This window comes from Fopius arisanus, unplaced genomic scaffold (assembly GCF_000806365.1).
Source record: "Fopius arisanus strain USDA-PBARC FA_bdor unplaced genomic scaffold, ASM80636v1 scaffold00047, whole genome shotgun sequence".
In the NCBI taxonomy this organism is placed as follows: Eukaryota; Metazoa; Arthropoda; class Insecta; order Hymenoptera; family Braconidae; genus Fopius; species Fopius arisanus.
Window position 1 is genome coordinate 257,991 of NW_011887786.1, and position 26,026 is coordinate 284,016.

A 26,026-nucleotide genomic window follows, 5' to 3' on the forward strand; every position below is an offset into this window, starting at 1 on the left:
GGTATCGCTTGTCTTATTTTTAAGAGCTTCAATCCGCGTGTCATAGTAATTCGCGTCGTCCTGATCCACGGTCCCAAAAAGTATTTTACTAATCTGGCCTATGAATCCCAGAACTGCCCTTTTCGATCGGTCTTCGTCTTCCGATAGTGATTCGCGTAACTGTGTGTGGGCCTCATCTAATGCATCATTGTCATGATATCATTGTCAGCTCCAGTTGTGGGGCCACGGTGCAGTATGTCTTCAGGTCTGAGCATACCGCACTCAGCTTGACGCGTCAGCGTCACGAATTCATGTCTCAACCCCAGAAATTCTCCCGCGTCGATGTGGGTCAACATTTTCCACGTGGTGTGGTAAATCCGCACTCCTGCGTATTTCATCGAGACTATCATGTTTCCGTCCCTACTTTCCGAAATTTCAATTTCTCCCGCCTGCGGGCTCTCGGTGAGCCTGAAAAATACAAAGATTCCTTTTCTTCATTTTCTGAAATGGAAAATTTTTCATCGGGGAAAAACGACACCTATTCGTCCGGGTTCTCGGTACGATTGGGGACAACGGGAGGGGGGGGGGGGTGCTTTTGTCCCGTTTTTTGCCCCCTTTCCACTGATTTTCTTTTTTTTTTCTTCGTCCGTTGTGTTAAAAGAGGGATAAAATAAAAACAATGAGAACTAATAAAGCCAGTGATTGTTTCCCCCCTTTTTTTTATGGCTTTCGTAATATTACGGTAAGTACCCGTAATTTATTACTTTGCTGTACTTTCGCGAGTGGTGTGTAGGGGCGAATAAATGGTTTATCTGATATTAAAAATAAAAATTTCAAAATTTAGTATTTGAAAATTAAAAGATAAAAAAAAACACAACTTTTCCCACCGTTATGTACGTCGTGTTCTTTTTTTTCTCCTTTTTTTTACGTTTGGCTGTTTTAAAATACAATAAAAAATATTTCTTACCATTTTTTAAAGGGTCCGCTATTTTTATTTCAATTAATAAATATCAAGTTTAATTCATTTAATCGCTTTCATAAATCTTTTTTTTTTTGTTTTAAGATTTTTATTGATTTTGTAATTAAAAATAGGGTAATTAAATTTTTTTCCGCTTACTAACTATTAATTTTACGTCGAAATAGTCAAAATTTTACTATATAACAATAAATCCAATTCGCTTCCTAACTGTCGCGTCGCCATCTAACGCCGTATTCCTTCATTAGTTTCGGCCGCGAGTTCTTGCCGTGGCCGCCGCTGGCGCATGGGTTCGCGCGTCGCCCGTGCGTACAGCGTTTCCCTTCTTGGCTCCCCCTTTTTTTTCCGGTTTCCCGTCTGTCACGATATAGACGCTTCATTTGATTTAAAACGTCACGCCTTCCACATGTTTCCCGACGATTTGACAATTGAAGGGAGACCTATTCGGAGTGTGGAGGTAGTTTTTGTGGTTTCTTTGTGCTTCAGTTCGTCGTTTTGGTGAAGTGTTTAATTAAAAAAAAAAATTTCCAGGTGCCTACGCCGGAGGAAACTGAGCGGGAGATCGCTCAGGACATGGGAGCGGATTACCTATTGGTGAGGACCTTCCTGCTATTCTGCAACGAAGGTGCCATTACGTTTGATCGGGTGAGTTTTCTTTTGTTCCAATTAATCCCCCCCCCCCCCCCCTCTTGGTGTTATTCCTTTTTCCCTTTGTTTTACGACCTTTCTTTTTCTATTTCCAGGAGCTGCGGCTAGATTGCACTGAAAAAAAAAATTATTTTTGCCAAGAATATTTTCTTCCTACTAGTAAATCTGGGGATCACTGTGTAAATACTCCCACAAGACTTACTAATGCCAAATATATTTTCTTGTGGTTAGTAAATATTCTTGGCTAAAGAAAATTTTTTTCTCAGTGTGGGAGCGTTATGCGCGCTACCTTTCTAGCGTGGGTCGCCCCCATCTGGCTTCATATGTGCGGAGGCACTTTATTCATTTCTCAACTGCAGCCAGGTTGATTTTAAATCATCGCCTGGGCTATGTTGAGCAATTTGAGTGACGTCGGACCAGTCATCCCGGTGGAATGCGGGGGTGTCAGGTTTCGCGCGATAGCGGCCCAGCGCGGAAGAACGTGGTGTGAATACTGTGACGCTTTTTTTTGTACTGATATCGATAACTCTACTCCTCTTTCGTTTTTTATGAACCTTAATAAATTGTTATAAACTCTTTCTGGTTTTCCTTATTTAATGATTAAGTAAGTGAGTTTCAACTTTTACCATTTTTTTATTTGAACAAGAAAAAAACAAAAGGGGGATTACGCATATTTTTTTTCCCCACTCAGTATTTTCTTTAAAACTTGAGAATTAACATTACTGCTATTTTTGAAAAAACGTGTAGAAGATACTGAAAGGAGAAATATTGAAAATACGATATGATCATTCTTCCTGTTAACTATTGACACATGATTATTCTATTATGTTTCCATGAATTAACTGTTGAATTTTTATCAGAGCTTCTGTTTATTTCGTGCATTAATTACTAAAATTCGTACTTCCAGAATTTAGAAATGGGGGGGGGGGGGTGGCACACCTCTAACATGCATTTCGTGGATGTACTTTATTTATTGCCTATGGAACATTTAGATTTATTTCGATGATCACCCGTCGTCGTTGATTGAGAATTCGCTTGTCGCCTTGTTTACCTTGTTAGATTCAATTTTTTTATATGAAATTTTGTTATGAGAGTGGCAGGGTAGACTTTAATGCAATAATTTTCCTTGTTATTTAATTATTATAAGTTTTCCGGAGATTTACCCTGGGAGGAGATAATTATTGGGGAATTCGGGGTTGCTCAGTGAAAATTGTCAGGGATCCAGCTTGTACTTGTAATGTTCCAATTGTTGAGTCCCTTGAGAACATCACGTCACAGCCAACTTCGTCCTCACAGTTACCACAAGAGAATGCACATGGTAATGCTGATCAAGCATCTAGGGCCCCAACAATTGTACAAAGTGAAAATGCCACAATTGGGTATGGGAGCTTTGCACGAAAACTTGACTTTTTTCAAAATTGGCCAACTACTGCTGCTGTTACAATTTGCCAGAGCTGGCTTTTATTATCTTCAGTCCGAAGATATGGTTGAGTGTTCTTTCTGCAGGGGAATCATGAGAATGGTTCCCACATTCGGGAGATGATCCCGATGTTGATCATCAAGATTGGCTTTCCTCATTGTAATTTTTATGTTCATCAAGAGTCAAATTCAGGACTGTCCGTACGTTTCGCGCTTAGGGTATCTCGTTACTTTCCTCTTAATGACTAAGCGATATTATGATATTCATTTTTAGCGTAAATTCCAGACAGAAAGTATGACAGAAAATGTGTTGATCAAGTTAATTTGATAACTTAATTAATTGGAGAGAGTTATTGTAGAGCAGGGCCCGGCAACCTGGGCTCATTAGGCTCACACGGCTCCCGAGCTTCGTTAGTCACAGCTGGGAGAGGGGCCTCATCCACTTAACAAAACTACCTGCTCTAATTCGATATCTCTCTCTGCTTGAGCTCTGGTTCGACCGATAGCGGCAGAGGGCCACCGTGCGATCGAGTGAGAATTTTGATTTTCCATCAATTTGAATTATAAATATAATTTTTTTTTTTCGAAATAGGCAGCAATATGAGGAAAAATTATTGGTTCGATGTTTTCATGATGAGGAATCTGCCTTGACAATTATTTTATCTCCAGACGATATTTGCAGCAATGAAACAAATAAAATAAAATACTTATCCATTCCGGAGTTGGAGCGGTAACTGTACCCAATAATATGAAGCCAACAATTCGTGGATGAATAGTGGTGTAAGTCTTATACCACTATTTGTCCACGAATTATTTTACGATTTAATTATTATATTATGAACAATGGTTGTGACAGTCCTTGCGGAGGAAATCAATAAGTATAGACAGATATAAAAATAAGAATTCTGAGAAGAAACTAGCAATGCACAGAACTGAGATAGCCCATAATGAATGACAAATATGCCCGAGATTTTCGATGAATGGTATTGCTCAATGGAAAAAGCGGTTTTTATGATGCCCTGTCATATACTAAAGGTGGATTTGCTGGGAATCTAAATGTTGGAATTGGACTTATTTTATGATGCACTATAATATATTGAAAGTTTCTTTCTTGGAAATCCACATATTAGAATTGGACTAATAACAATGCACCCGAGCAATGTCAAATTGGAACGAATTTCAATTAGAACTTGGCACGTGCTCAAAATTTGGTGAGATCGCCATTTCGCAGCAGTTCCGTTGCTTGCAAACTTCAAATCTCCAAAGGCACTATTTCGAACAACACGCTGAGTATAACGAAAATTTTCGATTACATTCATTAGCGCGCCAGAATGAGATCCGGTTTTTGAAAGCCACCACGGGCTCGGGTTCTGATGAAATACCGAAAAATAATCATGATTGCACGTCATAAACTTTTGCCAATCTCGAGTCTCCAGCACAAGACACGTGGTCCGATAAATATCAAATCGAGTGGGAACATTTATACACGTGTAGTAAAATCGGTGACGCGATTATTTGTTTTCTGTGCGCCCAACACTTCGGCAACCTGAAAAGCTTCAATATTAGTAGACATTTTAAAATAATCCATCCAGATTTCGACGCGAAATTTCCGCTTCACACACAGTCCCGTAAAAATAAAATCACGTCATTAAAAAGTCAGTGTCAAATCACCATTCCACCGAAAAAACCATTGATAAATGATGATGCAACGACGAGTGCACACATCTCTGTTCTCACCGCATATCGTTTGATCAAACAGAAAAGATCATTTTCCGACGAGGAAGATTTTAAAGAAATTTTAACAGATGTTATTAATATTTTATTTGGAGAAACAGAAATTGAAGATCGCGTGAATAAGTTTGTCCGCGAAGTTTCTCTATCGTCACGAACAATCGCACGCAGGGTAGAATCTATCAGTTCCAATCTTCGTGAGCAATTGCTTGATGACATTACTCAGTGTCATCATTTTTCGGTGCAATTAGATGAGTCAACAGATACCGCCGGCCATGCGCAAATAATAGTTTTCGTTCGTTTTCGTTACCGGATATGTCTATTGTAGGAGAAATGCTGACACTTTTTCCGATTAAAAAACACGCGTCGGGAGAAGAAATTTACACAGCATTCAAAGATGAACTCATTCTGATGAAATTACCGTTACAAAAATTAGTTTCCATTGCAACCGACGGGGCTGCAAATTTGACCGTAAAGTTGAAAGGTTTTCTCACCCGGTGCGGTAATTTCCCATTGTTTAAATCAATTTCATTGCATGTTACATAGATTAGCTCTCTGCATGAAAAAAATGTCTATCGACGCGGTTTTGAATTTAGTGGTCAAAATTGTGAACTCAATTCTGGCGAAACCGCTGGCCAAGCGACTTTAGGAAGAATTTAAAAAAGTAAATGAATTAGACGCGCGAAATTTAGTTTATTATACCGAAGTTAGGTGGTTGAGTAAAGGAGTGATGCTTGTGACGAAATTCCAGGCGAATCCTTCACCTGTATTCACGTAGGGTAACTAGCTAGATTAAGGGCGAGAGAGAACCGCGAAAAATTAATAAATACCCGACCAACATGGATCCCGGGACCCACATCTATTAGCTACCTGCTAACAAAAAACCTCCGGAAAAAAATTGTCCACATAAATCCTCGGGCTTGGCAAATAGCTACCTGAATCCCGCCATGAAAGCTACCTGCTACCTAAATAAAATTCGGGAAAAGTTATCTGAATAATCCCCGATTAACTAGCTACCTGCTACCTAATCTCCTCTCGGAGACAGCTACCTGCTACCTTCTCTAATTTCGCCAGGCTCGCTGCGCTAAGATAATCATTAAAGTAGTAAGTAAAGACAGCAGTTAAATCCCTACAGTTTAGATGAACCCTTATAAAAATTCAGTTATAGTTATGGATTAGAAAATAGTTGAAATTTGCCCTAAAAACCCCCCTAACAATAAATGAGAATTGTCTGCGCGAAATCGGGTTAGGGGTCGGGGACCATCGAGGAAAATTGGCCGATATACTGTGCTTCTGGTAGTTCCTGGAACCCTTTTTGGTTAATTGGATAGGAGAACCCATAGGTTAGGTTGAGACGCCTACGCTCCACGGGTTGTGAGAGGGTTGGGGTAATCTTCAGTTTAGTACGGGTGGAAGGCCATGCGAGCGAACGTAGCTCTCTCGCTTGCATGGATTGCCAAGAGCTTTACGGTTTAGCAAATTAAGATTTAGGTATTGTTATAGTTACAGAGAAATTAGGATTAGTTAGTTTCGTTAGAAGATCCCCAATTCCTCTCCGGAGAGGGCCCCTACCTGATGAGCTACCTGATAATAGGCATAGACGGGGCAAAAATCCGCTCCCCCAAAATCTCGCTCGAAACCCCTTGAAAAACTTTAGTTTTTTTTTTATTTTTACATTTTTCCTTTTCCTATTACCATTGTTACCATGGTTTGATAGGCGCCCCTTCGTCTTAGCCTTTAGCCTCTCTTACTATCCTCTCATTAGCCTCTCCTACTATCCTCTCATTATTTTTGCGGTAGCATGAGCCGACTTTCTGTACTGCGCGTGTACTGAGGGAAACCATGTAAAACCTCAGTAGCGCAGCTGGCCGGTAATGCGGGGATTCTGCTGTGTTCATCAGTCACGCTGACTCCGTGAACACACCAGCTCTCCGCACCCGTGCCTGACGGCGGCAGTCTACACGCCGATGGGTGTGACTAAGCGGGCACCCATCCAAGTACTAACCCAACCGAGCGTTGCTTAGCTTGGGTGATCGCCGGAGTAACACACCGCCCGCGTGGCTACTGTCGCCGCTGCCTTGAAAAACTTATTGCGGCTAAAAGCCGGTTAGCACAGTTAATAGAACCTCCAGAGTAATAGGAAATTACGATAATAGTAATAAATAGTAGTAAACAGACAAAAACCCCATTTCAAATTTGAATTTGCTACGCGCCGCAAGCTAGGGAAATTCGAGATCAAGGCTAACTCTGTATCTAGCCACGCGCGCCGCCACCGGACGGGTACACTCGGGGAGAGTCGCCCCCACCCGAAGCAACAGGTTCCAACGGAACCACGCGACCGGCCGGCGTTAGTTCACCCCGGGCCGTTATCATAGTCACGTGTGTGCCAGATATTTCGTGTATTAAACGACAGCACACTCCTGCCCCAGAGTATCTGCAGCTCTAAAAACCGCATTCCCGAGACTCCACGAGCACCCTGGTAAGTACCCGTGTGTTTAATTAAGTGTAAATGAGTGCGGGAAGTGTGATTTTCGGGCAATTAGATGCCGCGATCACGAAAATTGGCAAATGACGTCGCTACCTCGCGATATGATGCCATACGGGAAACTCATCGTTAAGAAAGTCATAAGTACTTCTTAACGGCTACCTATTCTCCCTAATGCTACCTGATGCTCGTTAGTGTTACCTCATTAGCTATATAATCGTTTTAAACGGATGTTTTGAATTTAATTTCACCACAAAAAGACGAAACACACGGGATGAGGCATTTCACGCGGCTCGGAATAGCCCTCTCCCATGCTACCTATGGCTGCCTACTTTATACGCTCTCTAACACAAAATTTTCGATACCTGCTACCTACTTTATTGGGTTTCCCGAACTCACCCGAAGGGCTCAGGAAATGACGCCGCTACCTAATAATATTAGCTACCTTTACCGGGTTTATTCTTGCTACCTGGGCAAAAACTTAAGTGCTACCTTTTATTAAAAATTTATTTTCAACCTTCCATTCAATCCATTGCTACCGTTGCATTAAAAATTTTTATCGCTATCTTTTATCAAAACTTTCGTCTACCTTCGCGAGGCTGGATCAATGTCTCTGGGTGATGCAATAATGCTCCCCGAGACGTAAATGCCCGCCATTTTGTGGATTCCGGTTGGGCATGGGGACGCTATCTCGTAGTTAATCAATTTTCATGGGTGGAACCACAAAAGCTATCATGCTAATTATGATTACTTTTATTAGTCCGATTAATTATTGGCAGTCTCGGAGACGCCATCGGATACATAATTAATTAATTCCTTAGGAAAGTAATCCGTTGATTAATTAATAGTTCGCCGTTCAGACCCGTAAAACCGTTGAGTCACGAAGTACTCCCTCAATAATTAAGCGGGAAATTTCGGATACGGCTATCTGCCCCAGCACGGTTGTTGATTTAGCCCGTGATCGGAAAAGTTTATACCAAACCCCCAAATTACGCTACCTAAGCAGGGGAATAGGCTACCTATACATTCCCAAGGGTCTGAGGCCCTTTCCGCAATTTTCAACATCTCGATTCGCTACCTGTACGGCTATCTACCCTGCGGATTGTATTGATTTAGATAATCGGTAAGGGTTGTGCTACCTAATCGGGAAAATACGTTACCTGCGGTCTCCCTACGTCAGGGAACCCTTTTCGCTACGTATAACCGTTGGTGAAACCCTTGCAGGGTTACCTACCCTCTTGGCGCTAAAATGTAGACTGAGCAATCTATATTAATTATAAGTTTCCTAATGGACAATATTCCTTTTTTTTTGTCTGGTCAATAGTGGAACAAGTAAGGATATCTTCAATTGGTTTTTATTTATCTTACCCGAATCCCCGTCCTTATGAATACCCGAATAGTTTAGTTCAGGTTCTTGAGATTATTTCGAAGTTTGATAATTGAGGCTCTCGTCCACGAATCCAACCCTCTCTCCACGACCCGCACACTGAGCAACCGAGCAGTCCCGTACGGCTCTAGGTTTAGCTTCTGTTGATAGGAAATTCTGGGGATGATCAGTGAAAAATTGAGTTTTGAATACAGGTGGAGTTACGATTGCGGTTCGTCGATTCCGCGTAGCTAAAAATCGGCTGGCGCCCTAAACACATTTTTAAGGAGTAGAATGAGCTGCTGATTACCCCCGGAGTTTCGTTTAGGTTTTTATGGTTTTGTCGTTCCAGAATCGTCGGAATTGCGAGAACGAAGGTAATGGTTTTGGCCGTGTTTTCGGATATCGATCAAATTGGGTTAGGGTTTTGAGTATTTGGTGAGGCCATAGAGGAAAAATCGTTACATGCTTGAACGATTTTTTGACAACTTACCGGGATTTATTAGTTTTGTTAAAGAAGAATTCGATCGCGATTATGAAGAATTGAACGATTTCGAGTGGCTCACACAATTAGCTTATCTTGTTGATTTAACTAAACTTGTTGATAATATTCATCTCCGAATGCAGGGCAATGGGAAATTTTTGTGGGATCACGTGCAGGCAGTAACAGCATTAATACGTGTATGTACGATCTTGAACGTCTAGAAAGTACAATTGTTAATTTTACTTGCGTAAACGGGGTACTGCTTTCAGCTCAAATGGAAAAATTAATTACTTTTGAATTACCTTCGTGCAGTTCGGATGAATTGTGGAAGATAATTATCGACAATAATGATTTTCCACACCTCACGGAAGCGTACAAACGAACGCGTGTTGTTTTCGGAACAACTTATCTTTGCGAATCGGGTTTTTCACATATGAATCCAATTAAAACCTCCGGTAAGTCAGCATTAGGCGATGAGAACCTCAGAGAAGCTATGCTTGTGAGTCTCAGTAATTACAAACCTCATTTCATAAAAATTGTAGAGTCCATGCAAGTTCAACGATCGCATGAGAGTTTTATGATTAGACAGTTTTTATTGTGACTTTGTCGATAGATATTTTACCTTATATTGAATTTGAGAATTCATAACAGCATCGCATTAATGGGAGATTCTCCATGAACTGGCATTCATACGATTGTTGGTATGGAACTATTATAAATATATCAGTAATAAGTATTGTTTAGGATTAAATTTTTCCCTATTTCCTTCACCTTCCATTCCTTCCCTTTACCAATGATGGAAGACGTCTACCACCTTTGCGCGGTTTCCATTGAGCAACATTCCATAATGTTGGCCAAGAGTAGACACTTGATTGAAAAATATATTTTTTTTGGGTGTATCAAATTTGTAATTTTTTTCAACAATTTTCTACTCCCGCGTTCTAGCATTTCATCGAAATCACAAGGCATAAGGTATGGCTCACCAGAGAAATAATGAGAAAATTTTCAGTAGTAATATCCCAAAACCTTGACAATTATCGGATATGTCCCGAGAGTTTCGTTTCGTCGCGCTTCGCGCTGAGGATTTTTAACCTGCAAAACTTATCCTTCTCGTTGTTTCTCGTCGTTTAATTTTCAAGGTCGAGGGGGACTTGGCTGGATTTTTTTTCATTCTAATTTCAAGCAATTAAATGTGTGGCATTTCATATGGTAACAGTAAAACGGTTTTATTAGGAAATCTCAATTTTCAATTTTTTTCCAATTTGTTGATCAATAATGTCCAAGGATTCTTCTCCAAATCTGCTCATGTCAAGGTAAAGTCTTTGAACTTGATTTTTTTTAAGGACAGTTTTGGGGTTTGAAATGCGTACCAATTTTTTAATGGATATTGTCATTGTTTAGCAACAAACGAGGAAATATTCGAAAAATATCCCAGGTAAAACCGTTTTGCTTGTACCACGTGACGGAAAATGCCAGCATTTGGGTTGAAATTGGGATGAAAAAAACCATCAGGAATATAATATAATATATAAGAGAATCTTCCAAAAATAACCGTGGCAAATTTTTATTTTTCACATTTAGAGTGGCACTATTTGGTAGGAAAATAATAATTACTGAAAACCAATTTCTAAATATATTCTTGAGGGTTTTTCATTGTGAATTTTCATTTTTCTATTTTCTATTTAAAATTTGAAACTGAAAATGTGCGCCAATTCTGGCGGGTCAGCCATTTTTATGCGACTGGCACGCCACTCTACGTGGCTGGCTGCAATATCGTCACTGCTGGTACTTATTCGCTCACAATGGTTAGCTAATTGGGTACCCATTAGAATGAGAGGATTATCCCGACCCTAGTAATAGGCTGGCTCCTGAATACCTGAAGGTTGCCGGGCCCTGTTGTAGAATACCAAAGAACTGTAATTTATTCAGTAGTGAAATCATTATATTCCATTAATGAAGTTCAATAATTGAGTGGGATATAAAAATTATAATACCCAATGTTATCACTGATATGAACATTGATACTTCCATCAGGAATAAACATTATTTTGATTGAGCAATAACAAGTCATATTTTTTCAACTTCTCTGATTTACAACTTCCAGGCTTGTTAAATAATTCCATTCCATTATTGACAACTCCATCTGCTGTTACCTGAATTAACTTTCTTAATTGAATTATCGCTGATATATTTATAATTTCAAATGATTTTTGAGAGATATAAGATCCGAATTCAGCACGGCAACCAATCGTGCCTTGGCAACCATCAGTTTGTTTTCGGCTAAAACTCCTTCAGAAAATTTAGGAAAAAAAAGTAGTATCAAACAAAACGATATAAATAGTTGTATATATATATAATTGTTCAATGCTGACTCAGTTTGATGCTAAAATACAGAAAATCCATTTAGATTGGAACAAAAAACGGGAGATCACGGCATCTTTCTTAGGTTCAGAGATATTACTGGTCCATGATGTTGGAGTCTCCTGTGATGACTTAACAATTGATTTCGTTCTATTCGATTGTTTTCAATAGTAGGAAATTCACCAGGTTGTGCCATAAGATCAAGTGGTTCGCCTTAGGCGGGCATTGCAATATTCTCGTGTCCTTTCATTGCAATTCGAGGTAAAAATTGAAATTCAGAAAAATACAAAAGTAAAATAATATTACTGATATAATGATTAGTATACCGAGCTGAAGATGTAAAATTACATGGGATAACTATCATAACTGTACAAATATTATTTTTGGTTGATCTGTAGAATCGTGGAGACAGAATTTCCTCCGGATTTAGTCTTATTTTTCCACTCGAAAATTGGTAATTAGAACTTTTGAATTTAGGATTAATCGTAGATAAAACGAAAGGATTTTGTTCACGACGGCATAAGAGAATGCCTGTTGTGCACTTTATTGATTGAATAATGCCTATTTAGCGGTTGTTCAACATAACGTAGTGAGTAAAAAGAGTCTATAAAACGACGATAAGATAAAAGAATACTGCAAATAAGAAAAACACTCCAATGTTTAAAATTTCAGATAATAAATATCCCTATTGTTGTAAAAATCTGGTGCAACTTGAGAGATCAACGGATTAACTCTTGACAATAGAGTCATGAATAATTGGTTAATGTTGATGAATTAAATGGCGATAGCAATGATGATGACGACGAAGCAAATATTAACGACGTGAACACGAGTTTTTTTTTCATACTATATCTTGTCCAGTGGATGTTGTTTAGAGCGATTCTATGATTTTAAATAGTCCGCCCCCCTTTCTTCTTGCGAGTCAGCCGTTCCTCGGTTAGGTGTGGACTGAGATGGGGGAAGGAGGAATCTCATCCTGTGATAGACTTAGGTTTCACCCTTATCACCCTGTGCGTGACGTCGTCCGTCTGGAAATTTCTCAGTTGGGCCTCAGTTGCTGATCAATCGTCGTGTTCATTAGGTGTTTCTTGCGTGACGGACTTTCTTCTTCTTTCGGTTCGATGGTGTTATTTCCGGAAGACCCCCGTGTTGCTGTATTGGAGTAACTAATGGAAACGGTTCCGTTCGTTCGGGATTTAATTCGGGGTGGACCCCGTTCCAGAGTGTTAAGATACTCCAGGATTGGCGACCCACCGCTATTTCTTCCTGAGGAAATACACGACTTCCTCGTGGCCCAGCGTGTGCCTGCCCTTCGTCGTCCAGCAGGATACTTTGGACTCGACCTAGGCGACATTTTGGCAGCCCAACGAGAAGCTCTCCAGCGTACCAGGTCTAGAGTTTGGTCAGGGAGAGGCTGGGTGTGTACCCCCTCTTTTGAACTAGTGAGTTAGCCTGTTTCTTGTCTGCCCACTTTTCTTTTTTTTTCTTCCCTTTTCAACCCTTCTTTTTTTTACTTTTCAGGATCGTCAGGGGGTGGAGGTAGCGGCCGAAGGCTGGTTCTCCTCGGCCATTGCCTCTCACCTGGGCTCTCGCTGGGGCAGGGATCCCAGAGTGCCGTTGCTTTTTACTGTTCTTTGGCCCTCCGTTTCGGCCCATTATCGTCGTGTTTTCATGATTAGCGCTGCGCGTGCTGACGAACGGGACGACGTTTTACATTTTTGGTTGGGGGCGGATTTCTGCCTCCCCCCGCTTTTCATCGAGCCTCCTTCTCCAACGGTGAGTCTAGTTGCGGCCCCTTTTCCTTTGGTCATTTTATATATTAATTATCATTTTTTTTTCTATCCTAAGCACCTCATTTGTTCGTATATGGGGATGATCCGCTCGACTATCTTCGGTATCTATGCGATGATCCGACTCTGGGCGAAGAAATCGTTGACGAACACTCCTGGTTCGAGTATTTTCAGTGGGTACGAGGGGATGATTGTAGGCACTATTTTCATTCTCGCTGTTTTCTTTTTGTGGAGGGCAATCTTTTAATTTTACCTTCCTGTTTTCTTTCTAGAGTGCTGTCTCCGACTTCACTCTAATCTACGGCATACTCGTCCTTGTATGGACAGGAGAAGACGGCGAAAAGAGAAGGAAATGCAAACCGGATTTGATGTTAATTAAGGAAAAACAAAATTTGAAGGAGTGAGAAGAAAGGGAAAGGAAAAAAAAATAATAATAATCTGAAAAATAGCTCTTTTAGTCTTCTCATTCCCGTATTCGGGCTTTCTTCACCTTGTCCCGATGTATTATACGCGGTTCCCTTTCCGTCTGGATCCTGATATTATTTCTTTCCATCAGTTCCAATATTTAGTTTAGTTCCGTTATTTCGTTGAATAGTTGGCTATAGGGTTTTCCCCCTATGCCTTCCAATGACCTTGCTGATGGTACCCGTGGCTTCACTCCATAACCAGCTCGTGAGGAGCGTAGCCGGTGCTGTCGTGAACACTGGCGTTGTACGCGAACATCGCCATATCCGTCCATTTGTCCCAATCTCCACTGTCTCCAAGTTGAGTTTTTAGGAATTCGGTGAGGACATGATGGCTGAGCTCGAGAGAGTGTGACGAGAGAGAGTGAGAGTGTACCGTCGTGAGGCATTGGCGGATCCGAAATAATTTGCAGAATTCTGCCATCATCGTGCTTGTGAAGTCGATCCCTCTGTCGGACAACAGGGCCAGTGGTGCTCCAAAATCATCCTCAGATGGATTTACTGACTCCTCCCGGGGATCATACAAATCGCCATGGTCGCTTTCGGGTTCATCCTCTTCATCCGAGCTTGGTTCAAGAATGATTGTTGGGGTGGCCTCGGCTTTTTTCGGCCGTTTCATCGGTTCTTCGGCCACCCCTTCTGCTGGCCTCTTCCGCGGTCGTCCCCGCTTTCTCCGGGGTGGCGGTTGCTCATTGATGGTGTCCGAGGAAAATGTCATTGTTGACCTCGAAGGCGCCTGAGCGCTTCCCTGGGGGCTTACATCTAGTTGCCCTGTCTCGTCCGTTAAGCTGGGAGGTTCCGGGTTATTGACACTATCCGACATTTAGGCACGTGGGTTGTCTCATTTTCTATCTTTACCCGAATTACATCGTGAGATAAAACTGCAGTGATCACGTGCGGACCCACTGTGCGGTACGGCGAGGCGGTTTTATACCAGACCAAATCTCCGATGTCCATTTCTGGATAGTCTGGTGGCGGTTCCTGGTCGTCGGGAAGTTTGTCATCCGGGGGATCGTTGACTGCCACTGTGTATTCCCCCCTGGCGATGTCTGGGCTTGTTCCTCGTATCACCAATATCTTATTATCGGGCCACGTTGACTCCACGACACATGGACCGACTCTTAGGCCGCTCGGTATGACGACATAACATACGGCATCTCCGACTTCAATTTCATTCATCCTTGGGTTTATTGCGCTCACTACTGCCACGTTCCTCTCTTGAGCCTCCTCGATATCACCATCCGTTATTGGGTTACGCGATAAGGCGTCGGCGTTGAGATTTGTTTTCCCCGGCTTATATTTGACATTGTAGTTATACTCATCTAATTCGTTCGCCCATCGACGCAATTGCGCTCCCAGATCCTTGGTGGATTTTAGTCACTCCCATGGCTGGTGGTCGGTCACCACAGTAAATTCGTGCCCATATGGCTAGCAATTCCTTTTTCGTAGTCGTATAATTTTTTTCAGCCTTCGTCATCACTCGGGATGCGTAGCATATAGGCAGATTCTTGCGTATTTCCCCTTGACTCAGAATCGCGCCGACGTCGAAATCCGATGCGTCCGTGGGGATGAGGAATGGTCGGGTGAAATCGGGATGCCTTAGTATTGGATAAGATGTGATTTCCTGTATTATCGAGGTGAAAGCTTGTTGCCGTCTCTCGCCCCACCCAATTGCAACATCGTTTTTCAGTAATTCGGTGAGGGGTCGAGTTTTTCTCGCGAAATTATCGATAAATCTGCGGTAATACCCGGCCAACCCGATGAATTGGCGAATTCCCTTTTGGTTTGCGGGCCTTGGATATTTTAGAATCGGCTCAATTGTCTTCGGGCTTGGTTTGATTCCATCCTCGCTGATACAGTGTCCCAAAAATGTTACCTCTTCTCGTAGGAATTTATATTTCTCCGGGCTTAAACTCATCTGGACCTCATGCAGTTGGTCCACGAACTGCTTATACCGCACCCTGTGTTCTTCAATAGACTTCCCATAGACAACGATATCATCCATGTAAACAAATAGTCCTGCCCCTTGTAACCCGGAAAACACCATATCCATGGCTCGTCGGAACGCCGGCGGACCATTTGCGATGCCCATTGGTATCCGTGTGTACTGAAAATGTCCCTTGGAAGTGGAAAACGCGGTTTTTAGGCGACTTTGTGGAGCTAACGAGATTTGGTGAAACCCTGACACTAAATCAAAGGTGAAGAAGTATCTCACACCCACTAGCTATTCTAATATATCCGTAATGTTAGGTAGGGGGTACGCATCAGCCACCATTTTTTCGTTGAGCCGACGGAAGTCGACTACCATGCGCCAACGCCTTTCCTCGTCGGGCTCTGGTTTTTTCGGGACCATCTAGGCAGGCGAGTTGTATGATGAATCTGAGGGCTCAACGATGCCGTCTCTGATCATGGTGTCCACCTATTCGTCGGCCTTGTCTCTCAGATGGAAGGGGAGCCTAAACTGTTTAACATTGTGACGTGCATCGTTTTTTTTTTAGAGAGAGAGCCGCGACCAACCCGCGAATCCCACACCGTGGAGAAAAATCAAAATAAATAACCGATACTAAAATAAAATAAAAATATGGTCTCGCGCTTATCCCGGACGGCCCGGAGACTACGCTGAGGCTGTTAGAAGTTTAGAGTTTTCCCTGCTCATTCCGGGATTAGCAGGAGATTAGGGAACCATAGGAGAATTTAGGTTGGGAAAAATCGTAAAGGGGTTTAAAGGGCTGAAGCAGCAGGAGATTAGGATTTCGTTAGGGGACGTTTAGTATCAGATAGGGATTATGGGGTCAGTTAATTAGTGGGAAATCGTGTCGGTCCTCAATCTCGTCGCGAAGAGGGATAATATAAAATTATCGTCCGACGGGGATGTGAGGGTCATTCTGTTCGCGAAATCTTCCCGGTATGAACAGCCTGGCTGCGAGTGCCAGCACCCTTAAAACGAGGGGTCCGTGAGGAATTTTATATTTCGGGTTAGCGTTGGAAGGTTGGTGGGGGTGTTACGACCGACACCTCCCCGGATTGCCGTCTTAGTTAAGTTAGTCTAGGGTTAGTTACATCCACGGATCCCCAGGGAAAACAACCGGGAAAGACTAGCCGCGATAGTCAGTTTTGGGGTAAAACATAAAGATTCGTTTCCCCCATTCAAATTTGAATGGGGAGATATTAGCGCGTCAGGATAATTAGTGCCATCGCGCTTGACCCACCGGAACTAACGTCCCGGTGAGGCATGAGTTGCGCCATCTTTTTGGCAGTTATCGCTCGGACGTGAGAGCAAAAGGACGAGATTTCCCCTCGGTCAACTGGGACATTGTCGACACCAGTGTTCAAGTTTAATGAAATACAAATAGCTAATTGTGAGGTCGTTAGTGAAATTTTTGAGGAACTATTTATTTGAACATTTTCGCCCTTTTCCCCGAATCCACCCCTCTCTCCACAACCTAGCACACTGAGCAGCGCGTTACCTCTCCCTCAACCCTTGATGAATTAGATCTAAGTACGGGTTAGTGATACGTATTGCGATTTTAAATTAGGTTTAGGTTTTCAAGTTCCTGATTCTCGATCAGGAAAATTAGCTGGCGCCCGGCAACGTTTTTAGGTCCCGATTTTAGTTAAGTTTTGCATCGGCGAGGAGGCCAGAGGGAGGAAGGGCGAAGGTGATGGGCATTTTCGGTTGCTCAGGAAAATGTCGCGTCACAACATATATCGGGTCATGGTCCTTTAATTTGAGCTTATACTCGGTCACTTGGGCTTCCTGGAGCTTTTCCCCACCCACTTGATATATCCACGGGTTGTACCTGACGAGTTCCCTAGCCTCGTCCTGTTCTTCTTGAGTTAATCCTTCTAAACGCAGACAATTAATGACCTCCTCTGCCCTCTTTCGGCTTTTCCGATTATGGTCATCCATTTTTCTGCTGTTTCAAGGGTGTTATAGGCATACATGTACGCGACCCCTCCTCTCGGCTCCACTATGGCCGCGCCGAAATATACTCCAGGCTTCACATCTTTGCGAGGAATATACCCGACCGGGGAATCAAATTTGTTTACCCTGACATCGACGAGTTTCACCGTTCTAGGCGGAAGCAGTATCGACTCCGTATTCGTAAAGGAGTGTACGTTGTCCCCTATCATGAGTGAATCCTCCCCATAGTTAATTCTGACCGCTCTACTCCTCAAGAATGGTCTCCCTATTAGTCCATTTTCTCACAAGGGGAAGTTGGGATCTACGACATGAAACGTGTCTTCTAATCCCGCGACGTTGAGTCTCACGTGTCCTCTAGTTTTAATTTTTCCTGGTGTAACACCATTTACTATAATTATTTCCGACTCATCAATTTTTACCCGTGGATGCAGCCTATCTGATCTCACCAAGTTAACGTCGGCCCCAGTGTCGACAAAAAATCGTCCCTCCCCCTTCTTCATTTTTCCTACTTGTAAATGTACTTGGGTGGGTGGGCCATCTAATACCTTGATATGATCGGTTTTGAGGACTATTGCCTTCTGCGCGACTGACTCTACCCTTTGTTGGACTCCGGTGTCGCGCGATACCTCCGGACTCTCTTCCGAAAACTCTCTTGGGGCTCTTGGGACCGTTGCTGAGGCTGTGCATTCCCGAGCGAAGTGGCCTATCTCCTGACAGCGATAGCAGAGGGATCTAGAGGGGTCGCGTTTTTCCTTCCGAGGTTGATTTGAGTTTCCCTGGTTTTGCGGTCCTCCCCTGGGATGATTTTGAAGTTCCCCGTTTCCCTTGAGCCCTTGATTTCCCTTATTGTTCCCCCTATCACTATTAGGGGGTTGCCTGGAAAAGTTTCCCTGTTTCCCTCTATTGGGTTGACTCTGTTTCACCCCATAGTCTCGCTGACTCGTCATCGTGGCTCTAATAGTAGACTCCTTCATGTCGAATTCATAAATCTCGTCATAGACGTCCGTTCCGAACGCGTGATTTTTTTTATTTTGTTTTCTATTACCTGCTACCTTGCGAAACCGATCGGATTCATCAATTTCCTGAAGTCTCTTCTCGATTGAGACTGCTATCTCTACGGCTTCATCGAAAGTTGCCGAAAATTGCGAAAACATCAGGAGGTTGATTTCCTTCTTTAATCCGATTATGAAATCCCGCTCATTGTGATACCGCAGTCACTGTTGACGTCGGTGTTAAGCCGCCTGCGCGCTCTCATTTCTAAGGCCAGGAATCGAGCGGAAAATTCGGTGACCGATTCCCTTTCCTCTGATATTAGTCGGGACATTTTTGCGAGAATGTGTCGCAGGTTGTCTCTAGTGCCGAACGTGCGTCGAAGTTTAATTATGAGCTCCTCTATAGTTGAAATAATGGGAAGAATTGCATCAACTACTGCTCATGCTTGAGGACCGAATTTCATCAAACACTGATAGATAAATAGTTTCCCATCTTGTCCCCCTAATATTTCCCGAGCGTAGTGCAATGAGTTTATGAACCTTTCTACATCATCCCCGATTTCAAAGCTTGGGATAGGCCTAAGCGCGTTATTCATATTTTGATTTCACGCATATTGGTTGTTTGGAGGAGCGAAATTTCCCGGCCCGTAGCCATACCCTGGGGGAAAAACAGTATTAAACGTGGGCCTTTGCCACGGCCGGCCGTTTCTCCTCGGCCTAGCTGATCCTCGTTCTGGCTATCTCGGACCGCTCCGTGCTGTTTGGGCCACCAATCACCAATCAATGGGTGACGTGATTCGGTTTTCGTCTCTTACCCTCGCGCGCACACGCACTTCTACCCTCCACCTGTTCCCTTGTATCTCGCTTCGCTACCCAGCAGTGTCACATAAATTTCTTCCTTAACTGTGGGGCTTACATAGACACTCAATGTATCCCTTGATTGAGTGCTCCACGTTGGGCGCCAATGTGACGTTTGGATTCTGCGTTGCCACCAATTTAATTTCCCTTTGGTGTTGCTGGGCCACTGAATAGCCCCTGAGCAACACTCGTAGATGGAACTCGTAGATGGTCGCCAAACTAACCCTCTCGTTGGCTAGCTGCTGCGGGTTGAGCACACGGGGAGTTCGCTCGGTAGGGATTCGGGATGGGTAGTTCTGGTGTGAATTCTCTGACACCAGAGTTAAAATGAGCAGAATTGTATTGTTAAAAATGACGAGTTGTATACACTGTATCAGCCCGCGTGTTCAGCCTGCGCGGTTCTATAAGTTATACGCGTGATAGTCGGACCACGTCCCACTTTGTCAATAATGATTAAGTGCTTGGACCCTGGACACGACCGTTCTACTTCGCGTCTAGTTTTGCTCTGCTCCTCTGAGAGGCCTCAGAGAAGCTTCAGCCCATCAATGCTTAGCTAAGCGTTCTCACGGGTTTTCGTTGTTAAAAATCTGTCTACGTCGTTGATGACGACGTTCCAGCAACGTCAGACAATCCTTTCGACGAAGCTGTACTCCGTAATCACCGTGAGACTGCTTAGCCAACCTATCAGGAATTGGATCCATCTCTCATCGGATCCGGTTCGTTTATTTAATAATAATAAAATTATCGACGTGAGTCAAGCTCCTCACGTCACGCAAGTAATAACATTTTTCGTTATTCAAATAACAGATAGTAGGAGCGAATTTTTCAGAATAATTTTTCTTTGGAAATTACAACTGAAACATACAAACGAGTAACAGAAATTAATAATTGAGTTAGTCAATTGATAATATGGTAGAATTTTGTTATTAATTTACGCATGGGTAGATTTTGGTGTTAGCTAGTGAATGCTTTGCATGCTTGAAGGATCCCATTAGACAAAAGTAAATCTTCCCATGAGAACAAAGATCATCTTGACTCGCATATCTCCCATCGTGACGAAAGTTCCACCCAATATGTAATGGAGATTGATGATTTCCCTAATATTTTTTTTTCATATCTTTTTCAAACTTCATACTATCCTATTCTTCAGATACGAAACTTCGGGCAGGTTGCACATCATCATCATCTGAATCATCAACAAGTGAATAGCTAGCTTCCGCTATGCTAACGAATAGTTTTGTACCCTCCGCTGAATAAGGTGGTACAGTCTCAGCATTCACTGGAATCATTGGTGCAGCCTCTGGGACACAATGGAGAGTCTGCAATTTTCGCAATGCCCTTCTCCTTAGGTGGTGCACTTTCTGGAGACTCTGGTTCAGGATTTGCAAGAGAGTCTACAATTTCCACAATCCCAATCTCCTCGTGTGCTGGACTCCCTGGAGATTCTGTTTCTAGACTTTCAGAAGAGTCGGCATTCTCCAGCCTCCAGTGTGAGATTCTGGTTCTGGGCTGTCCGGAGTGTCTAAGATATTTATTATCTCTTTTTTCTCAAGTGTTGGACCATCTCCTTCACCTGCTTTAACAGTTGAGTCCGGTTCTGCTATCACAAAACTATCTGATGAATCATGAATGTTTTCAGGTACAGTCATGTGCATAGTCATGGTCCCAGGATTTGACTGAGTAGAAGCATTCCAATCACCAGTACCAGTATCAGATGCTATTTCAGGAGAGCTCAGGACCGCAGATGAATTTTCTGTGGAGCTTCTACTATCGCACTCTCCATCGAACGAGTCGATCGACTCAATGGCACTTAATGTCAAATCGCGCTGCATTCTCTCCGAAGTGTTCAATTTTTGAATAAATTGACATATTGTAATTACTTCATAAGTAGAAATCGTATCAGACATCATAGTAGAGGAGAACTTTTACACTCAACTTACCGATTGAAAATGCGCTCCGAGCAGATGATGGCTTATAAGACTCGTTCAGTCACGTGTGATTCCCCCCCCCCCCCTTCTTTTCAGGCCTATTTTTCCTCTGCCATCGTGCAGCTGCAAAACGTGGAAACTGTAAAAATGTCATCACCGGCTCATCTTAATGACTGTTCTACTAATATTAAGAATAAGTGACCGGGCAGGCAGAGTTGAATTATATGAAAACGTGTTTACTAAGATATCCAATAGAAGAATAATTCGTGAATTTTCTAACTGGTTATGTTCTACCTCGGCCTCGATACACGATATAATCAGATAAATCGTATTTTTTACCATAAATAAACATTTTACAAAGTAACATAATGAAAACGTGAACAAATTGGCATTCCCCACTGCTTCCAATATTCTGGAGATGTTCATACCATCCTATCAAGCCATTCGGTGGTAGTCGCTTGCTAGTAGATTAACAGATATTCACAGTCCGTCTTGCGCTATGGCTGTTGTCATTGATATATGACATATATATGTATATGATGTATTGATGTATTGAGAAATTTTGGAAGCGGACCACCGTTATTAAATCCTTCTCCACTTTCAGCTTCAGCAAATCCAGCAGCTCGATACGTAGAGATTTATCCCAAGAAACTGAAAGGGAATGCAATTGGGAGAAGAATGAATAAAATATAAAATTGTCGGGGAGTACAATTTTTAATAATCTATTCAGTCTCGATACGAAAAAATATTAATACATAAAATCCCCTTAAATTGATTGAGCGTAACGGAACACACAATGTAATTTTATACCAGTCACTGTCGTCTAATTAAAATAGTCAAATACTTTCTGAAGTCTAATAAATCATAAAAATACATGAACGAAGAAATAATTATGCAATAATCAATGAAGTGAGAACTACTCAAAACAATTAACGAAAATAACTGTCAACGTAATTCAATGACTCGAAACAATAACGCGAAAAATCGATAAGTCTACGTGACCTCGAACACTCAAAATTACACAAAAAAAAATATAGAACCAGAGACAAATAATCCCGAGGTCACGAGGCCTTGAATCTTGAAGGGTAAAAAATATTAACTTTCTTGAAAAAATCTTTATCACAACACCATGCGAGTTTGGAATACATTTCCGTAACCGGTTAACAATTATTGTTGACTTGCTCGAATTCTAAAGTAGTATTTGCACGAGATTTCTAAAAAAAATATAAAACGCTCTATGAAATTGTCTTCGCCGTGAATCGTTGAATTTCTCGTTTCACTGCATTTTTTATATTTTTGGCCAGTCAACAAAAGTTGCAGGTGAAAATTGATGGTTTTTCTTGTGAATAAAAAAGACGGGGTTTATCAAAACGTAGAAATTTATTAATGGTAATGAACGTTCTTATTAACACTCGTGATCTCGTGTGGAGAGACGCTGGATGCAAAGTGAACGAGAGGGGACCGTCGAGTGAGTAGTGGGGGAGCATGCTAAGGAGCGTTCGCATCAGCGACAGGAGACTGGAACAGTGGCGCTATGCCTCATAATTCCGTCACTTCCTCGCGATACTTCCATGTCTCGAAAGTGACCTTAGATTACATTCAGAGTCAAACAGACATTAATTCGTATGAAGATAAGAATAAACATAATAATAATAATCTTTGTGTAGGTAAATATATTGTGACGAGAAATGTCTTATGTCCACGTCGTCCTCCGCTATGCTCCAAGTTAGTCATTTCCTATGAACACACAAAATAATTGATTATTTACATTCAGAATTTCATCGGTCAATCTCGTATGTAGTTCAAAAGGGAGGGGTTTTGTGAAAATGTCGGCTAACTGATCTTTGGACCTAACCCATTTGCCTGCAATAAAGCACCTCTTCACCCACCTAACGTCCACCCCAACTCGAGAACTCGGTAGTAGCAATCTCATCGCGACTCAAAACTAGAGTTACTTCCCATGGAGGCGCGTGCGACCGGACCAACGGGAAACGCCTTGAATCCCAGCCCTCAGTCCACCCCAACACTATGGATTTCGCCCTAGAGATGGATCTCTGTAGCCTCGGACTCTCGTCCGTAGCCTCAAAGTAATCCATTGCACTGATAGTGGACACATAAGTGTCCCCTTCTCTCGCTATTCCAAGATTCCTTGGAACCACGTACCCCTCATAATCCCGGCAGGGATTATTGCCACCAACTGATCCTGAGCTCCTAAAATATCCGCTCGAGACCAGCACTCAACGCGAACTGTCCTGAAATCTCCCAGGGCCTTCTCCCCCTAGTCTGAGCATCTCAGCGACTGTAGGTCATCCATTACCCCACAGCCACCAATCAACTCGACGGGATCCCGGGGGCGCTAGTCCTATCACCTAGCCATTGGTCCCTGGTCTAAATCGACGGCGCCCTTCGGAACCACCCAGTTGGAACGCCTGTACGTCGGCCCTGAACTCCCTAACACAGCTGGGTGGATTTCCAAATTGGGAAACAGCTATCGTCAACGTCATCACAGTGTTCCGAAACATGGTCTCACCCTACCACGTTCCTTCCCCCTGTGTGATTGGTCTAATTTACATTCGGAGCGGCCTGATTGGCCGTGGTCCGATGTTCTGGTCATCTTTCGCTCGGCTATTTCAGCCGGCGTTAGATGTCATCTCTGTCGCCTAGTGACTTTACTAGTGTTTTCTCTAGTAACGAGAAATATCTTGTTACAATTTCTCTTCTTTCACTTCCACATATAGTTTGTAAGGAAATCTGGGAAATTTCATTGTGGACTGCAAGATCATCCATAGAATTGTTAAAACTTCGTGAGTACGCAGAGAAAGACCCCTGAGAGTCCAGATTTGAGATTTAGAGTCATTGAGAATTTAGGATGTAAGTGCCCAAAATTGATGAGAATTTGGATTGCGTTTACGCCCAAATTATTGAGAAATTTTATTGCGTATTGCGCCTTAATTTTTGATTATTTCATTGCGTTTCAGGCCAAAATATTGACTTTGAAGAGTATTGGGGTTCAGAGAGGAACTATTGCGCATTATCGTCAAATACTGAATTAAAATTTCGAGAAATAATTATTAATTAAGTAGAGTTCCTTATTTAATCGTGTCATTGGCGAAAAAAATACTGAGCTGAACGGTTAGATTTAGGATAAAATTCTTAGGCAAATGTGTAGGATAGGTGTAGGAATAATTTCAACATTATCTCTGAATTATGGGATTTACGGGGCAGAACAGGTTAGGGTTAGGGTTTCGGTGACAGTTCAGGAGGGAATCAATGCAACTATGAGGAACTCCTGAGTTGTCAGGTTGCTTGGGGTTCGTGAAAATTCGAATTTAATGAATTAATAAGAATTAATTATGGGGAGAAAGGTAGGATTTAGGTAATTTTATTCGTTCTGATCCCGGGATCCCGTTTGAAAACCGTCCTGAATACGCGCCCTTAATTAAAGAAAATTTATTTGATGAGGAATCCTCATTCATCATCTCGAGAGTAATTTAATTGCAGTTTTGCCTTACTTTACATTAGGCGCGCTAGGGAAGTGCGAGTGACTAGGGTTTTGTTGCAATATGAGGGACTAATCGCGTTCCCGTCCGCCATGCTGCGAAACCGCCAGTTCCTTGTTGACATCAATATAGATACGGGTGCGTGCAGCAAGTTAAAGTTTTTTTTTGCGTTAAATACGAGTTTTGGAGGATTCCTTGTGTACCGAAGAGTTAGCGTGGGGTGTGAGGAACCTTTAGAGCCAGGAAGGAGACAACTAGTTGGATTTTTGCTGAGATACAGCCTGGTGACAAGGAGGAGGATTTGGGGTGAGCATTACCATGCTTTCCCATTTATTTTTGCGGATTTCGCGTCACGAGTGTGTGTTAGAGTCGTTCTCGCGCATTCTTATTATTAATTAACTAATACTTAGTGCGGGAGAGCTGAATTCGTGCCTGTAGATCCACTTTTACGGAAACTATCTCTTGGACAACATCGCGCCTCGTGTGAGAAATTTTCAGTGTTTGACGCGATTTAATTGCGTATTAGACGCCTCATTTGAGAATGTTCGCTTACGTCATCCCTTAAAAACGATTTTGGGAATACTTTCGGATGATTAAAATCATCAATTAGAGAGTCTTGCTTGGGATACCGAGCCGAAAACATCTCCTGTTCTCTCGTTTCGTGGAACGCCGAGGTGAGAGCCTTTCTCAGCTCTCATTCCATCCTGCGATCATTTTATCGCCTCAAATTGCTGTTATAGCCATTTTTAGTAGTAGTTAAATACGCCTACGAACGTTAACAATTCGTCATGCGATTCACGCCCCAATATACGGCAGTGCCGTATCTTAGGTGCCATGCGCCCTGCCCCTTCAAATTTGTTTATGGGAGTTTGGGAATTATTAATATTGGGGTTATTTTCTCGAGCTTTGCTCCATTTATTGAAGTATGCGTTTATCGCTATCCCGGTGGGGAATAAAATTACCTTTGAGTTGCGCATATTCGCTTGAGCTTATTTCGTGCCTTGCGGCCAAATTCGAGATTATTAGGATTTTGAGTAATTAGAATTTCTGGGTCTTTGCGTAGGTCATGCCTGATTTTGTATGTGTCTCTCTCAACTTTGTAATTATGATTTTCCTGTTG

The 26,026-nt window shown here is 42.4% G+C and overlaps 1 protein-coding gene across 1 annotated transcript; it reads left to right on the forward strand.

The window, feature by feature from the left end:
- Positions 1–1,340: 1,340 nt before the first annotated feature.
- Positions 1,341–13,643, forward strand: LOC105267521 (uncharacterized). Its single transcript, XM_011306438.1, has 4 exons — positions 1,341–1,412; positions 1,487–1,600; positions 1,699–1,782; positions 13,512–13,643. Exons 1-4 carry the CDS (start codon positions 1,362–1,364, stop codon positions 13,641–13,643), a joined length of 381 nt encoding a protein of 126 aa, XP_011304740.1. The 5' UTR covers positions 1,341–1,361.
- The last annotated feature ends 12,383 nt before the right edge of the window (positions 13,644–26,026 follow it).

What these genes read in the sequence shown, in the direction of transcription:
- LOC105267521 (XM_011306438.1), top strand. Translation starts at nt 1,362, where the DNA reads ATGTTTCCCGACGATTTGACAATTGAAGGGAGACCTATTCGGAGTGTG. An exon ending in GACCTATTCGGAGTGTGGAG is followed by an intron (nt 1,413 to 1,486) that starts GTAGTTTTTGTG and finishes AAAAATTTCCAG; the next exon opens with GTGCCTACGCCGGAGGAAAC. An exon ending in GTAAATCTGGGGATCACTGT is followed by an intron (nt 1,783 to 13,511) that starts GTAAATACTCCC and finishes TTTTCTTTCTAG; the next exon opens with AGTGCTGTCTCCGACTTCAC.